We start from the raw sequence: 15,000 nt of genomic DNA on the forward strand, positions 1-15,000 counted from the left end.
ACTGATATGGAAGAGTATTACACGGTTACTCTGCAGAGCTCTAGACAGCACAGACACTCAACAACAACACATCATTTGCAGACTACAATTACTGGTTTGCTAAAAATATTTTTACCCCAAATAGGTGAAATTAGATAATCTCCCACGGCCCAGTGGTTGAAAAACACTGCTCTATACAACGGGAGCACTCCCGTGTTTGTAGGAACTTGCTGCAAAAATTGTGTCCCAAGTTTTATTAATAGATTTTAAATCTTGACAATTCTCCACAAACACAGCTGTCCTTTAAAGTTAAACAACTAAAACATTTAAAAGGAAATGGTCACTCACATGAAAATACTGTTGTGTTTTCAGAGCTGTATTACGACAGAGGGAACCACCATGAGTTTGTGTCCCTGGTGAAAGACCTGGCAAGGCCCGGCGAGATGACCCAGTCGCAGACATTTGACTTTGAGTTCACTCACGTGGAAAAACCTTACGAGTCCTACACAGGCCAGAATGTGAAACTCAGGTAAACGTTCGTCTTTTCTTGTACAAACCCCGTTTCCATATGAGTTGGGAAATTGTGTTAGATGTAAATATAAACGGAATACAATGATTTGCAAATCCTTTTCAACCCATATTCAGTTGAATATGCTACAAAGACAACATATTTGATGTTCAAACTGACAAACATTTTTTTTTTTTTGCAATTAATCATTAACTTTAGAATTTGATGCCAGCAACACGTGACAAAGAAGTTGGGAAAGGTGGCAATAAATACTGATAAAGTTGAGGAATGCTCATCAAACACTTATTTGGAACATCCCACAGGTGTGCAGGCTAATTGGGAACAGGTGGGTGCCATGATTGGGTATAAAAGTAGATTCCATGAAATGCTCAGTCATTCACAAACAAGGATGGGGCGAGGGTCACCACTTTGTCAACAAATGCGTGAGCAAATTGTTGAACAGTTTAAGAAAAACCTTTCTCAACCAGCTATTGCAAAGAATTTAGGGATTTCACCATCTACGGTCCATAATATCATCAAAGGGTTCAGAGAATCTGGAGAAATCACTGCACGTAAGCAGCTTACCCTGTGACCTTCGATCCCTCAGGCTGTACTGCATCAACAAGCGACATCAGTGTGTAAAGGATATCACCACATGGGCTCAGGAACACTTCAGAAACCCACTGTCAGTAACTACAGTTGGTCGCTACATCTGTAAGTGCAAGTTAAAACTCTCCTATGCAAGATGAAAACCGTTTATCAACAACACCCAGAAACGCCGTCGGCTTCGCTGGGCCTGAGCTCATCAAAGATGGACTGATGCAAAGTGGAAAAGTGTTCTGTGGTCTGACGAGTCCACATTTCAAATTGTTTTTGGAAACTGTGGACGTCGTGTCCTCCGGACCAAAGAGGAAAAGAACCATCCGGATTGTTCTAGGCGCAAAGTGTAAAAGCCAGCATGTGTGATGGTATGGGGGTGTATTAGTGCCCAAGACATGGGTAACTTACACATCTGTGAAGGCACCATTAATGCTGAAAGGTACATACAGGTTTTGGAGCAATATATGTTGCCATCCAAGCAACGTTACCATGGACGCCCCTGCTTATTTCAGCAAGACAATGCCAAGCCACGTGTTACATCAACGTGGCTTCATGGTAAAAGAGTGCGGGTACTAGACTGGCCCGCCTGCAGTCCAGACCTGTCTCCCATTGAAAATGTGTGGCGCATTATGAAGCCTAAAATAGCACAAGGGAGACCCCCGGACTGTTGAACAACTTAAGCTGTACATCAAGCAAGAATGGGAAAGAATTCCACCTGAGAAGCTTCAAAAATGTGTCTCCTCAGTTCCCAAACGTTTACTGAGTGTTGTTAAAAGAAAAGGTGGTGTAACACAGTGGTGAACATGCCCTTTCCCAACTACTTTGGCACATGTTGCAGCCATGCATTTCTAAGTTAATTATTATTTGCAAAAAAAAAAAAAAAAAGTTTATGAGTTTGAACATCAAATATGTTGTCTTTGTAGCATATTCAACTGAATATGGGTTGAAAAGGATTTGCAAATCATTGTATTCCGTTTATATTTACATCTAACACAATTTCCCAACTCATATGGAAACGGGGTTTGTACGTTGACAGCTGTCAGTAAATTTAACACCAAACTATTGGTGCCGGTTTTCTTTTGTGTGTATTCCATTTTTCTAACCTCATGTGCAGATACTTCCTACGTGCGACCGTAATACGAAGACTTAACGACATCAGCAAAGAGTTGGACATCGTAGTGCACACGTTGAGCACCTATCCTGAACTCAACTCCTCCATTAAAATGGAAGTTGGCATCGAGGATTGTCTTCACATAGAGTTCGAATACAACAAATCCAAGTAAGGAAAAGCTTTATTTTATTTTTTTTAGCATGTGTTCAGATGTGGGCACCCCTTACTGGACGATCGGTGCAATGGACGTTGAGTGGATCTAACATAATAGTGTGAGAGTCCAGTCCATAGTGGATCTAACGTAATAGTGTGAGAGTCCAGTCCATAGTGGATCTAACGTAATAGTGTGAGAGTCCAGTCCATAGTGGATCTAACGTAATAGTGTGAGAGTCCAGTCCATAGTGGATCTAACGTAATATTGTGAGAGTCCAGTCCATAGTGGATCTAACATAATAGGGAGTGTCCAGTCCATAGTGGATCCAACATAATAGTGTGAGAGTCCAGTCCATAGTGGATCTAACATAATAGTGTGAGAGTCCAGTCCATAGTGGATCTAACATAATAGTGTGAGAGTCCAGTCCATAGTGGATCTAACATAATAGTGAGAGTCCAGTCCATAGTGGATCTAACATAATAGTGTGAGAGTCCAGTCCATAGTGGATCTAACATAATAGTGTGAGAGTCCAGTCCATAGTGAGTGGATCTAACATAATAGTGTGAGAGTCCAGTCCATAGTGGATCTAACATAATAGTGTGAGAGTCCAGTCCATAGTGGATCTAACATAATAGTGTGAGAGTCCAGTCCATAGTGGATCTAACATAATAGTGTGAGAGTCCAGTCCATAGTGGATCTAACATAATAGTTTGAGAGTCCAGTCCATAGTGGATCTAACATAATAGTGTGAGAGTCCAGTCCATAGTGGATCTAACATAATAGTTTGAGAGTCCAGTCCATAGTGGATCTAACATAATAGTGAGAGTCCAGTCCATAGTGGATCTAACATAATAGTGTGAGAGTCCAGTCCATAGTGGATCTAACATAATAGTGGGAGAGTCCAGTCCATAGTGGATCTAACATAATAGTGTGAGAGTCCAGTCCATAGTGGATCTAACATAAAAGTGAGAGAGTCCAGAGTGGATCTAACATAATAGTGTGAGAGTCCAGTCCATAGTGGATCTAACATAATAGTGTGAGAGTCCAGTCCATAGTGGATCTAACATAATAGTGTGAGAGTCCAGTCCATAGTGGATCTAACATAATAGTGAGAGTCCAGTCCATAGTGGATCTAACATAATAGTGTGAGAGTCCAGTCCATAGTGGATCTAACATAATAGTGAGAGTCCAGTCCATAGTGGATCTAACATAATAGTGTGACAGTTCAGTCCATAGTGGATTTAACATAATAGTGTGAGAGTCCAGTCCATAGTGGATCTAACATAATAGTGAGAGTCCAGTCCATAGTGGGTGGATCTAACATAATAGTGTGAGAGTCCAGTCCATAGTGGATCTAACATAATAGTGAGAGTCCAGTCCATAGTGGATCTAACATAATAGTGTGAGAGTCCAGTCCATAGTGGATCTAACATAATAGTGAGAGTCCAGTCCATAGTGGATCTAACATAATAGTGTGAGAGTCCAGTCCATAGTGGATCTAACATAATAGTGTGAGAGTCCAGTCCATAGTGGATCTAACATAATAGTGTGAGAGTCCAGTCCATAGTGGATCTAACATAATAGTGAGAGTCCAGTCCATAGTGGATCTAACATAATAGTGTGAGAGTCCAGTCCATAGTGGATCTAACATAATAGTGAGAGTCCAGTCCATAGTGGATCTAACATAATAGTGTGACAGTTCAGTCCATAGTGGATTTAACATAATAGTGTGAGAGTCCAGTCCATAGTGGATCTAACATAATAGTGAGAGTCCAGTCCATAGTGGGTGGATCTAACATAATAGTGTGAGAGTCCAGTCCATTGTGGATCTAACATAATAGTGTGAGTCCAGTCCATAGTGGATCTAACATAATAGTGTGAGTCCAGTCCATAGTGGATCTAACATAATAGTGTGAGAGTCCAGTCCATAGTGGATCTAACATAAAAGTGAGAGAGTCCAGTCCATAGTGGATCTAACATAATAGTGAGAGTCCAGTCCATAGTGGATCTAACATAATAGTGTGAGAGTCCAGTCCATAGTGGATCTAACATAATAGTGTGAGAGTCCAGTCCATAGTGGATCTAACATAATAGTGTGAGAGTCCAGTCCATAGTGGATCTAACATAAAAGTGAGAGAGTCCAGTCCATAGTGGATCTAACATAATAGTGAGAGTCCAGTCCATAGTGGATCTAACATAATAGTGAGAGAGTCCAGTCCATAGTGGATCTAACATAATAGTGAGAGTCCAGTCCATAGTGGATCTAACATAATAGTGTGAGAGTCCAGTCCATAGTGGATCTAACATAATAGTGTGAGAGTCCAGTCCATAGTGGATCTAACATAATAGTGTGAGAGTCCAGTCCATAGTGGATCTAACATAATAGTGTGAGAGTCCAGTCCATAGTGGATCTAACATAAAAGTGAGAGAGTCCAGTCCATAGTGGATCTAACATAATAGTGAGAGTCCAGTCCATAGTGGATCTAACATAATAGTGTGAGAGTCCAGTCCATAGTGGATCTAACATAATAGTGTGAGAGTCCAGTCCATAGTGGATCTAACATAATAGTGTGAGAGTCCAGTCCATAGTGGATCTAACATAATAGTGAGAGTCCAGTCCATAGTGGATCTAACATAATAGTGTGAGAGTCCAGTCCATAGTGGATCTAACATAATAGTGAGAGTCCAGTCCATAGTGGATCTAACATAATAGTGTGAGAGTCCAGTCCATAGTGGATCTAACATAATAGTGAATAATGTGTGCTAGTAATTTGATTCAGTTATGATAATAGTAATCAAATACTTACTAATACTCCAACAGATACCACCTGAAAGACGTCATTGTGGGCAAAATCTACTTCCTGCTTGTAAGGATTAAGATAAAGCACATGGAGATTGACATTATTAAACGTGAAACAACAGGCACGGGCCCCAGCGTGTATCACGAAAATGACACCATCGCCAAGTACGAGATTATGGACGGCGCGCCAGTCAGGGGTAAGTGATCAAAATAAATTTACATTTTCATCCATAATTGTCATTATAAATTAGGCCTATCAAAAATAATAAGTTAACTCGTGTGATTAGTAAGGGTGTAACGGTACGTGTATTTGTATTGAACCGTTTCAGTATGGGGGTTTCGGTTCGGTTCGAAAGTGTACCGAACGAGTTTCCACACGGACATATTAAGTAGCGTACCGCACGTTGCGTAAACAATGCACACCGAGGCACAACACACGGCATGCTAGCAGCGACCAGGCTACTACAACATGCAAAAGCCAGAGCTGGAAGACCCTCCTGCCTCGTTAAGATCTCCCATTTGGGAACATTTCGGGTTCGCGGTGCGATACAACAATGGATAACATCGCTTCAACGAAGAAAAAGACGAACAAACACAGTTCCCACCGCATTCAAGCAGCCTCTCCTCGGCGAGTCAGGCAGGGCTAAAGCAATAACAAATGTTTTTATACCAATTTAAGACCATATTGCATTAAACTAGATGTTGACCCACTTCTATGGTGGAAGAACAATGAGCCCATATATCCTCTTCAAGGTTCAAGGTTCAACTTTATTGTCCCCGCGGGGAAATTTGTCTTGGGCACAGTGCATCATTGCTTTCTTAACATACCCAAAAACAACAGAACACAAACACAACCACAACCATACAACTAACATTTAAACATCAGAACATGGAGCTTGATAGACATAGGTGGCACTTTGATGTAGGCATAAAATCTACAGTATGGAGATAAAGATAAAGTACCAATGTGCATTGCACTAGAGCTCATGGATAAAGTGCTGTGTGCTAAAGTGCTTAGTTCTAAAGTGCTATGTGCTAAAGTGCTATGTGCTAAAAAAGTGCTAACCTATGTATTAAAATTCTATTGCACATTGTTGGTCAGCTTAATGGAGGCTGGGACAAATGATAATTTAAGGCGGTTAGATTTGCATAGTGGGACCCGGAGTCTTCTCCCTGATGGCAGGGTTCCATATTCAGGAAAGAGTGGGTGTTGTGAGTTGGAAATAATTTTCTTAGCTTTTTTCCTAACTACCTGCTCATAGATGCTCTTACTGCCAAGTTAGCCAGGCACTACCTCGCCATACCTGCTACCTCCGTGCCCAGTGAAAGGCTATTTTCCACAGCTGGAGACATTTGAACTGCAAGCAGGTCTGCTCTTTCTGCAGACAATGTGGATACACTTATTTTTCTGGCAAAAAACATGAACATTGAGTGAAAGTCACCAGGGTTAAAGGCTGGGGGGAAAAAGAAAAGTTAATCTGAGGCTGAGTTGACTTGAAACTGTTTAATGTTGCACTTTTTGTATGTAGAAGAAAAGTTTTGTCATTTTATTTAATCTGAGCAACAACTTGAATCAGTTTAATGTTGCACTTTATACGTGGAAAGGTTTTGTTAAGAAACCAATTCTGAGCCTTATCTTATTCAGTTTTTATTTTATATATGTTGACTGCATTAACCCTGTGTGTATATGTATGTTATTGTTATGTTAAAAGTAAAAAGCCATTGTTTACAAATTTTGTAATAAATAACCAGAACATTTATATTTTGTTGTTTTCTTACTGTACCGAAAATGAACCGAACCGTGACCTCTAAACCGAGGTACGTACCGAACCGAAATTTTTGTGTACCGTTACACCCTTTGTGATTAGACACAAAAATGATCGCATTAATCATGTATATATGCAGATTAATCAGGCAATGTATTTTGACCGTACAACCCAGTGCTTCTCAAATATGTTCTGTTGTGCCTTCCCCACTAAGAAAAATAAAATATTCCGTGCCCCCCCACTCTTCAATGTAAACTATAAATAGTATAATTTGTCTATAAAATTATTACAACTACACTTCTGCATAACACATACTTGCCAACCCTCCCGAATTTCAGTGCCCCTCCCGAAAATCTCCCGGGGCAACCATTCTCCCAAATTTCTCCCGATTTCCACCCGAAAAGGCCTACTGCAATGCGATTTTCTTATTTAAACGGGGATAGCAGGTCCATTCTATGTGTCATACTTGATCATTTCGCGATATTGCCATATTTTTGCTGAAAGGATTTAGTAGAGAACATTGACGATAAAGTTCGCAACTTTTGGTCGCTGATAAAAAAAGCTTTGCCTGTAACGGAAGTAGCAGACGAGTAGCGTGACGTCACAGGTTGTGGAGCTCCTCACATCCGCACATTGTTTACAATCATGGCCACCGGCAGCGAGAGCGATTCGGACCGAGAAAGCGACGATTTCCCCATTAATTTGAGCGAGGATGAAAGATTCGTGGATGAGGAAAGTGAGAGTGAAGGACTAGAGGGCAGTGGGAGCGATTCAGATAGGGAAGATGCTGTGAGAGGCGGGTGGGACCTGATATTCAGCTGGGAATGACTAAAACAGTAAATAAACACAAGACATATATATACTCTATTAGCCACAACACAACCAGGCTTATATTTAATATGCCACAAATTAATCCCGCATAACAAACACCTCCCCCCTCCCGTCCATATAACTCGCCGATACAACTCAAACACCTGCACAACACACTCAATCCCACAGCCCAAAGTACCGTTCACCTCCCCAAAGTTCATACAGCACATATATTTCCCCAAAGTCCCCAAAGTTACGTACGTGACATGCACATAGCGGCACGCACGTACGGGCAAGCGATCAAATGTTTGGAAGCCGCAGCTGCATGCGTACTCACGGTACCGTGTCTGCGTATCCAACTCAAAGTCCTCCTGGTAAGAGTCTCTGTTGTCCCAGTTCTCCACAGGCCAATGGTAAAGATTGACTGTCATCTTCCGGGAATGTAAACAATGAAACACCGGCTGTGTTATCCGGCACACCAGTCAGGGGGTGCATTCTACGGCGGGGTTGCGTTATCCGGCACAACACCTGCCGCAATACACCGCTTCCCACCTACAGCTTTCTTCTTTGCTGTCTCCATTGTTCATTGAACAAATTGCAAAAGATTCACCAACACAGATGTCCAGAATACTGTGGAATTTCGCGATGAAAACAGACGACTTAATAGCTGGCCACCATGCTGTCCCAAAATGTCCTCCACAATCCGTGACGTCATCATACAGAGACGTTTTCAGCAGGATATTTCGCGCAAAATTTAAAATTCTAACCCGGCCGTATTGGCATGTGTTGCAATGTTAAGATTTCATCATTGATATATAAACTATCAGACTGCGTGGTCGGTAGTAGTGGCTTTCAGTAGGCCTTTAAAGGCGCTGCCTTTAGCGTCCTCTCTCACCTGAAAAGGAGACTATTATGTATGTCTCCGTTATCCATAGCTTTATCTCTAACCCCATAAAGTAGGCAGGCACGGAGCCATTTCTCAGCGTGTGTTTATTCCAGCCGGCACGTTGATACACTGACACACAACATCCTGATTCCCATCATGCATTGCTTCAAAACTACGGCAAGTAGTAATGTCCAAAAACATAACCGAGACGAAGCAGAAGAACGAAGAAGAGACATGGCGACGACGAGTAAGAAGAAGAAGAAGTACGCTTGCAAGTTCCAAAATGATTGGAAAAAAATCATTTCAGTTCATCCAGGACAGCTGGAAGGGGAAGGTGTATGCTGCCTGCACAGTTTGTAGATCAGACTTCTCCATTGAACACGGTGGCCGAACGGATATATATTTATATACAAACCCCGTTTCCATATGAGTTGGGAAATTGTGTTAGATGTAAATATAAACGGAATACAATGATTTGCAAATCCTTTTCAACCCATATTCAGTTGAATGCACTACAAAGACAACATATTTGATGTTCACACTCAAACTTTATTTTTTTTTTTTTGCAAATAATAAGTAACTTAGAATTTCATGGCTGCAACACGTGCCAAAGTAGTTGGGAAAGGGCATGTTCATCACTGTTACATGGCCTTTCCTTTTAACAACACTCAGTAAACGTTTGGGAACTGAGGAGACACATTTTTGAAGCTTCTCAGGTGGAATTCTTGCTTGATGTACAGCTTAAGTTGTTCAACAGTCCGGGGGTCTCCGTTGTGCTATTTTAGGCTTCATAATGCGCCACACATTTTCAATGGGAGACAGGTCTGGACTACAGGCAGGCCAGTCTAGTACCCGCACTCTTTTATTATGAAGCCACGTTGATGTAACACGTGGCTTGGCATTGTCTTGCTGAAATAAGCAGGGGCGTCCATGGTAACGTTGCTTGGATGGCAACATATGTTGCTCCAAAACCTGTATGTACCTTTCAGCATTAATGGTGCCTTCACAGATGTGTAAGTTACCCATGTCTTGGGCACTAATACACCCCCATACCATCACACATGCTGCCTTTTACACTTTGCGCCTATAACAATCCGGATGGTTCTTTTCCTCTTTGGTCCGTACGACACGACGTCCACAGTTTCCAAAAACAATTTGAAATGTGGACTCGTCAGACCACAGAACACTTTTCCACTTTGTATCAGTCCATCTTAGATGAGCTCAGGCCCAGTGAAGCCGACATCGTTTCTGGGTGTTGTTGATAAATGTTTTTTGTCTTGCATAGGAGAGTTTTAACTTGCACTTACAGATGTAGCGACCAACTGTAGTTACTGACAGTGGGTTTCTGAAGTGTTCCTGAGCCCATGTGGTGATATCCTTTACACACTGATGTCGCGTGTTGATGCAGTACAGCCTGAGGGATCGAAGGTCACGGGCTTAGCTGCTTACGTGCAGTGATTTCTCCAGATTCTCTGAACCCTTTGATGATATTACGGAGCGTAGATGGTGAAATCCCTAAATTCCTTGCAATAGCTGGTTGAGAAAGGTTTTTCTTAAACTGTTCAACAATTTGCTCACGCATGTGTTGACAAAGTGGTGACCCTCGCCCCATCCTTGTTTGTGAATGACTGAGCATTTCATGGAATCTACTTTTATACCCAATCATGGCACCCACCTGTTCCCAATTAGCCTGCACACCTGTGGGATGTTCCAAATAAGTGTTTGATGAGCATTCCTCAACTTTATCAGTATTTATTGCCACCTTTTCCCAACTTCTTCGTCACGTGTTGCTGGCATCAAATTCTAAAGTTAACGATTATTTGCAAAAAAAAAAAAAGTTTATGAGTTTGAACATCAAATATGTTGTCTTTGTAGCATATTCAACTGAATATGGGTTGAAAATGATTTGCAAATCATTGTATTCCGTTTATATTTACAACTAACACAATTTCCCAACTCATATGGAAACGGGGTTTGTTTATATATATATATGAGAAATACTTGAAAATATGTACACCCCCCGCTACCCTAAACACCCCCCCAAATCTCCCGAATTCGGAGGTCTCAAGGTTGGCAAGTATGGCATAACATTGTACGCCTATGGAACGTTAAAGGAAACAACACACGGATCTTTCCTTGTCTCCCACCGTGGTTACTTTGAAGCCAAGTGCTACAAAAACGTCATCATATTTGAACAGGACTGCTTTAACCGCGGATGGTTGCTGTAGTTTCCTAATGAAGCCTTAGCCTGACGCTCCTCTACTTTCTCCTGCTCCCGCTTGCTGCGGCAACAACAAACAAAACTCCAGACGCTCCTCTTCGTTTTGTATAGTTTACTTGTCAACTTAATCCTTCGAAAACGTCAAACAATAACGACGTAGGAACAAATGAATGGCAAAATAAAGCGAGTTTGTTACAGTAAGAGTAAGGTCAAAAAAACTGTGTGGCTTGATTCCACCATACCTGACTGCCATTACCCATAATACATTGTGTCCAAACCATATTACCACACAGATTCTTCCGCCATATATGCAATTAAACGGGTACCTATTTTTCACTGTATTAAAGCAGTACACTGCAAAAGTCAGTGTTCAAAAACAAGAGAAAAAAAAATACTAAAATTGGGGGTATTTTATTTGAACTAAGCAAAATTATCTGCCAATAGAACAATAAAATTTGGCTTGTCAAGACTTTCCAAAACAAGTACAATTAGCTAACCTCAATGAACCCCAAAATAGCTTAAAATAAGTATATTCTCACTAATAACAAGTGCACTTTTCTTGGTAGAAAAAAAAAGAGACCTTTTTGCTCAATATGTTGAAAAATATTCTTTAAATGAAGTAAATGCTAGTGCCATTATCTTGACATAATGATATGCGCTCGGCATCATGATTTTTTTTTTCATGCTTGAAGTAAGAAATCCATCCATCCATTTTCTACCGCTTATTCCCTTTGGGGTCACGGGGGGCGCTGGAGCCTATCTCAGCTACAATCGGGCGGAAGGCGGGGTACACCCTGGACAAGTCGCCACCTCATCGCAGGGCCAAATACATACATATATATACATATATATATATATATACATATACATATACATACACTCACATATATATATATATATATGTCTTAATAAGGTTATCCAAAAAATAGTGCTCGATACCGTAGTAGAGCGCAATATATGTATGTGTGGGGAAAAAAAATCACAAGACTATTTCATCTCTACAGGCCTGTTTCATGAGGGGGGGTACCCTCAAATCTCCTGACGATTGAGGGTACCCCCCTCATGAAACAGGCCTGTAGAGATGAAATAGTCTTGTGATTTTTTTCCCCCCACACATACACATATATATATATATATATATATATATATATATATATATATATATATACACATACATACATACATTTATATATACATACACACCTATATACATACATACATATATATATTTTGTATATATTTATACATACATACATATATATATATATATATATATATATATATATATATATATATATATATATATATATATATATATATATATATATATATATATGTATGTGTGGGGAAAAAAAATCACAAGACTATTTCATCTCTACAGGCCTGTTTCATGAGGGGGGTACCCTCAATCGTCAGGAGATTTCTGATCTCCTGACGATTGAGGGTACCCCCCTCATGAAACAGGCCTGTAGAGATGAAATAGTCTTGTGATTTTTTTCCCCCACACATACATATATTGCGCTCTACTACGGTATCGAGCACTATTTTTTGGATAACCTTATTAAGACATATATATATATATATATATATATATACATACATACATATATATATACACATTTACAGCCCGGCCCCCGGGCCAATTTTTTTTTTTTTTTAAATCTTTTATCTGAATGTGTATGACCTATTTCTGTTCAAAATAGTTAGAAATGTTAATTGTTTAAATATTAACTGTCAGTTTACTGTACTGTGCCAACTGTACTACTATATGAGTACCTATTTTCTATTGTTTCATTGGAAATAAAACAGCAAAGTCCATTTGGCTGTCATCTGTTTTAATTATGAGACACAATTGTGTCATGATTACTTTAAAAAAGTAGTTTTATACTTGTGAGTGTTGATGACACAACAGTTGATATTCTAGTTTCAAGCATGTTTTACTCAATATAGGTCATAACATCTCAGCAACAAGCTGTAATATCTTACTGACATCATTTAGGAGCAAAACCCTTAAAACAAGTAAAACGCTAACATAAAATCTGCTTAGTGAGAAGAATTATCTTATCAGACAGAAAATAAGCAAATATCACCATTATTTGACATATTTAATCTTACTTAGATTTCAGTTTTTGCAGTGTATAAAATAGTACGTCATCAATCAATCGTTTACTTATATAGTCCTAAATCACAAGTGTCTCACAACAACATCCTCGGTTCAGAGCCCGCATAAGGGCAAGGAAAAACTCACAACCCAGTGGGATGTCAATGTGAATGACTATGAGAAACCTTGGAGGGGACTGCAGATCCATAGTGGATCTAACATAATATTGGGAAAGTCCAGTCCATAGTGGATTTAACATAATAGTGTGAGAGTCCAGTCCATAGTGGATCTAGCATAATATTGTGAGAGTCCAGTCCATAGTGGATCTAATATAATATTGTCAGAGTCCAGTCCATAGTGGATCTAACATAATAGTGAGAGTCCAGTCCATAGTGGATCTAACATAATAGTGTGAGAGTCCAGTCCATAGTGGATCTAACATAATAGTGTGAGAGTCCAGTCCATAGTGGATCTAACATAATAGTGTGAGAGTCCAGTACATAGTGGATCTAACATAATAGTGTGAGAGTCCAGTCCATAGTGGATCTAACATAATAGTGTGAGAGTCCAGTCCATAGTGGATCTAACATAATAGTGTGAGAGTCCAGTCCATAGTGGATCTAATATAATATTGTGAGAGTCCAGTCCATAGTGGATCTAGCATAATATTGTGAGAGTCCAGTCCATAGTGGATCTAATATAATATTGTGAGAGTCCAGTCCATAGTGGATCTAACATAATAGTAAGAGTCCAGTCCATAGTGGATCTAACATAATAGTGTGAGAGTCCAGTCCATAGTGGATCTAACATAATAGTGTGAGAGTCCAGTCCATAGTGGATCTAACATAATATTGTGAGAGTCCAGTCCATAGTGGATCTAATATAATATTGTGAGAGTCCAGTCCATAGTGGATCTAGCATAATATTGTGAGAGTCCAGTCCATAGTGGATCTAACATAATAGTGAGAGTCCAGTCCATAGTGGATCTAACATAATAGTGTGAGAGTCCAGTCCATAGTGGATCTAACATAATAGTGTGAGAGTCCAGTCCATAGTGGATCTAACATAATAGTGTGAGAGTCCAGTACATAGTGGATCTAACATAATAGTGTGAGAGTCCAGTCCATAGTGGATCTAACATAATAGTGTGAGAGTCCAGTCCATAGTGGATCTAACATAATAGTGAGAGTCCAGTCCATAGTGGATCTAATATAATATTGAGAGAGTCCAATCCATAGTGGATCTAACATAATTGTGAGAGTCCAGTCCATAGTGGATCTAACATAATAGTGTGAGTCCAGTCCATAGTGGATCTAACAAAATAGTGTGAGAGTCCAGTCCATAGTGGATCTAACATAATAGTGAGAGTCCAGTCCATAGTGGATCTAACATAATAGTGAGAGTCCAGTCCATAGTGGATCTAACACAATAGTGTGAGAGTCCAGTCCATAGTGGATCTAACATAATAGTGAGAGTCCAGTCCATAGTGGATCTAACATAATAGTGAGAGTCCAGTCCATAGTGGGGCCAGCAGGAGACCATCCCAAGCGGAGACGAGTCATCAAATTATTCAGACAAATGTAATAATTACAAATAAAGTGTACCTTATAATTATTCTAAGCATGCAATATATAAATTTTCGTATTATTTAAATACAGTAAATAGTCCCCTTCCATAAAATGTAAATGAACTTAAACAGCATTTAGGCTCCTCCAGTTACCTAGAAGGCTGTTACACGGTCAGTGATCAGGTCAATGCATACATCAGTGCAAGGATGAGTGAGAAGACTCCGACTGGTGTCCTCACTGGCAAATTTCACTTCAAAATACACCGTGACTCGGCTTTAGATAAAACCAAATAGGTAAATAAATGCAGTGCACTCAAGTTAAACACTTTTACAAAATTCATGTGTGACATTCTGACAATAAATTTGCATTTCTGTCTAAATATTGGGATCTTTAAGTTCTATTAAATTATGCAAGCAAGTAATAACACGTGGTTAATCCAAATTCAGGACAGTGGTTCTTCTGTTATAAAAAAAACATATCTTTTTGGCAGCACTAT

At 39.9% G+C, this 15,000-nt stretch overlaps 1 protein-coding gene across 1 annotated transcript in view; it reads left to right on the forward strand.

Moving 5' to 3' along the window:
• Positions 1-15,000, forward strand: part of LOC133614852 (vacuolar protein sorting-associated protein 26B-like) — a 36,312-nt gene that overhangs the window by 12,144 nt on the left and 9,168 nt on the right. Inside the window, exons 2-4 of the mRNA XM_061973188.1 lie at positions 352-508; positions 2,202-2,366; positions 5,174-5,349. Of these exons, the coding sequence (XP_061829172.1) occupies positions 352-508; positions 2,202-2,366; positions 5,174-5,349 (498 nt within the window). The remainder of the gene's footprint in view (positions 1-351; positions 509-2,201; positions 2,367-5,173; positions 5,350-15,000) is intronic.

This window comes from Nerophis lumbriciformis, linkage group LG17, assembly GCF_033978685.3.
Source record: "Nerophis lumbriciformis linkage group LG17, RoL_Nlum_v2.1, whole genome shotgun sequence".
In the NCBI taxonomy this organism is placed as follows: Eukaryota; Metazoa; Chordata; class Actinopteri; order Syngnathiformes; family Syngnathidae; genus Nerophis; species Nerophis lumbriciformis.